This window comes from Histoplasma capsulatum, genomic scaffold (assembly GCF_000149585.1).
Source record: "Histoplasma capsulatum NAm1 scaffold_2 genomic scaffold, whole genome shotgun sequence".
In the NCBI taxonomy this organism is placed as follows: Eukaryota; Fungi; Ascomycota; class Eurotiomycetes; order Onygenales; family Ajellomycetaceae; genus Histoplasma; species Histoplasma mississippiense.
This window is the reverse complement of record NW_001813981.1, coordinates 2,471,157-2,473,491: the sequence shown is the minus strand read 5'-3', so window position 1 is coordinate 2,473,491 and position 2,335 is coordinate 2,471,157. Positions and strand designations below refer to the sequence as shown.

The following is a 2,335-nucleotide window of genomic DNA, read 5'->3' as shown; positions in this document are numbered from 1 at the left end:
AGCCAACGATAGAATTACCCAAATTCGACTGTACTGGGACCCAAGGGGCGCTTCTCAAGCAGCTTGATGTCATCGGCGCGAGCAGCCGTAATTGGCCAATTCGATACACAACTGAGCAGTCCCGTCTTATAAGTTCCTCCGTCTCCGCAGCTGCGAGAAGTTCCACTTCCATCTCGTCGCCGGCGTCGCTGGCTGATAAGCGGTCTATTACTACCGCCGCATCAAACGCGTCGTTCGGGTCAATTACATCCCCTAGCAAGAGATTTACCAAGGACCCGCACGTGTCATTGTCTCTCTTCCAGCCCTATTCCCCCCCACCTGAAGAAAGACCCGTGTCAGCCGCCTCGCGCGGATCTGCCAAACCTCCTCCTCGCAATTACGGTGATTTGTTTGTGGGGGATGATGCTGAATCGACGCCTACGAAGAAATCTTCTCACCCTGCGAGGAAAGATGAAGTTGTACCCCCTAAAGGAGGGGCGGGGCCTACGTATAAACCCTCGCGTTTGTTTGCGGACGATGAGGAGGAGCAACGATCTGAGCAAGTGAATACAACAACATCAGTCAAGACTAATACAAAGAAATACGATCATTTCGAGTTTGGAGAGACGCCTCATCCTGGATCCACTGTGAAACCACAGGCTCCAGGCCATTTTGAATTCGGCGAGGCTGAACCTCCTGTGAGTAGATCGGATCAAGAAAAGACAAAACAAGAAAATCATTTCGAGTTTGGAGAAGCGGACCCGGGAAGCATACAGAGCAACCTCCCTCTCCGCCCCCACGCAAAGAAACACCTGTCCCAATGGGATTTTGAGGACTTTGTCACTCCGGAAAAACCGCGGCAGAAGCTCCAAGCGCAGAACGTGCGACATTTCAGCTGGAGCGACGATGAGGGGGATACTGCAGATAGTCCTCCCAAGCAACGTCGAGCTCCGCAACCGCGCCGCGATGCGGAAACTCACTTTGAGCTCCGTGACGATGGAACACCTATCGCACGCCAACGGAACCCGCAGATGCATCCCAGGGGCGACGCACATAATAAGGGCCTGGGTCTCTATGACAATAATCTCTTCGATGAATCTGGTACACCTATCGCCAACAAGCAACAAGGACAACAGCAGCAAGAGCAGGATCAGGAGCACAAGGCGCCCTTCAGGGTTCCCGGCGCTGCACATAACAAGGGCCTCGGCCTGTATGAAAACAACGTCTATGACGACTCAGGCACACCCGTCAAAGCTGCTGGCACTGCTGCTGCGAGGACTAGTGAAGCACCTCAGCGACCCGTGTCTAATATTCCTGCTAATACCGTTAATCGCCGCAAGGACTTTGATAGCCATTGGACGATGGTGGATGCTGACGCGGATGATTTTACGAATTCGAATTCCGTGGAAAAGGAAGGGGAGAAAATGAATAATAGCAATAATCATCATGATCATAATGCGAATGGGAATGGGAATGCCAATGGGAATTCCCAACAGAGTCATGGCGCCCCTTTAGGGTTTGATCGCAAGAAGGCTGTGAAGATGATGGATTCGAGTTGGGATACATTTGGGGAGGAGGAGGCGGAGAAGGAGAAGGAGAAGGAGAAGCTAGCTCCGTCTGTGGGTGTTAGTGGGAAGAGGATGAGTCGGGATGTTAATAAGAGGAGCTGGGGCTTTGGGGATGATGGGTTTTGATAAATGGGGAATTTTCGATAGGGAGAGGAGAACCGGTTGCTTTACCGGTCAAGCCAGGGGGAGGAATTGTGGTTATTTGATTGATTGAGCAGCATATCTATCGCAGCCCCCTTTTCCTCCACCAAGTTGACTTTCGACATTGTGATTCTTCTTTTCGCTTTTCTTCTCTTTTCTTTTTCTTTTTTAAATTGCTTCATGTGCTGTTTTAATCTTGTTTTCTTCTTCCATTCTTACCATTATCTGTTCTTATATTCCCTTTCCTCCTTTGAGATTCAAAGCACAGTGTGGCTGTGAATAGTGTGCATGTAATCATAATATGCATATGTGTATATCGAAGAATGAGAAAATATGAATGGTGATGATGAAAAGAGAAACCACAACATACTCCATCTATCAATGATTCAATGTTATCTTCTCTTTCTGTTACATGGATGAATGAGTTCAAGGCTTAATATGATGATGTGGGAGCTGGAGTTCTGCTCTTGAATGAAAACATTCAACCGATTCACCCCCTCTCCCTTTTCTTTTCTTCATGTTCTTTACTTTACCTTGCTTTTTTATTTCATTTTCATTTTCATTTTCATTTTCATTTTCTAAATCTATTCTACTGAACGTCCTTACTTTTTCAGAGGCCATGAACATCAATCCTTGCAAATGTTAGA

General features: G+C 47.7%; 1 protein-coding gene across 1 annotated transcript; it reads left to right on the top strand.

Moving 5' to 3' along the window:
• Positions 1–66: 66 nt before the first annotated feature.
• On the top strand, positions 67–1,673 carry HCAG_02810 (predicted protein; the record flags this gene model as incomplete). Its single annotated transcript, XM_001542589.1, has 2 exons — positions 67–118; positions 151–1,673. 2 exons carry the CDS (start codon positions 67–69, stop codon positions 1,671–1,673), a joined length of 1,575 nt encoding a protein of 524 aa, XP_001542639.1.
• Between the last annotated feature and the right edge of the window lie 662 nt (positions 1,674–2,335).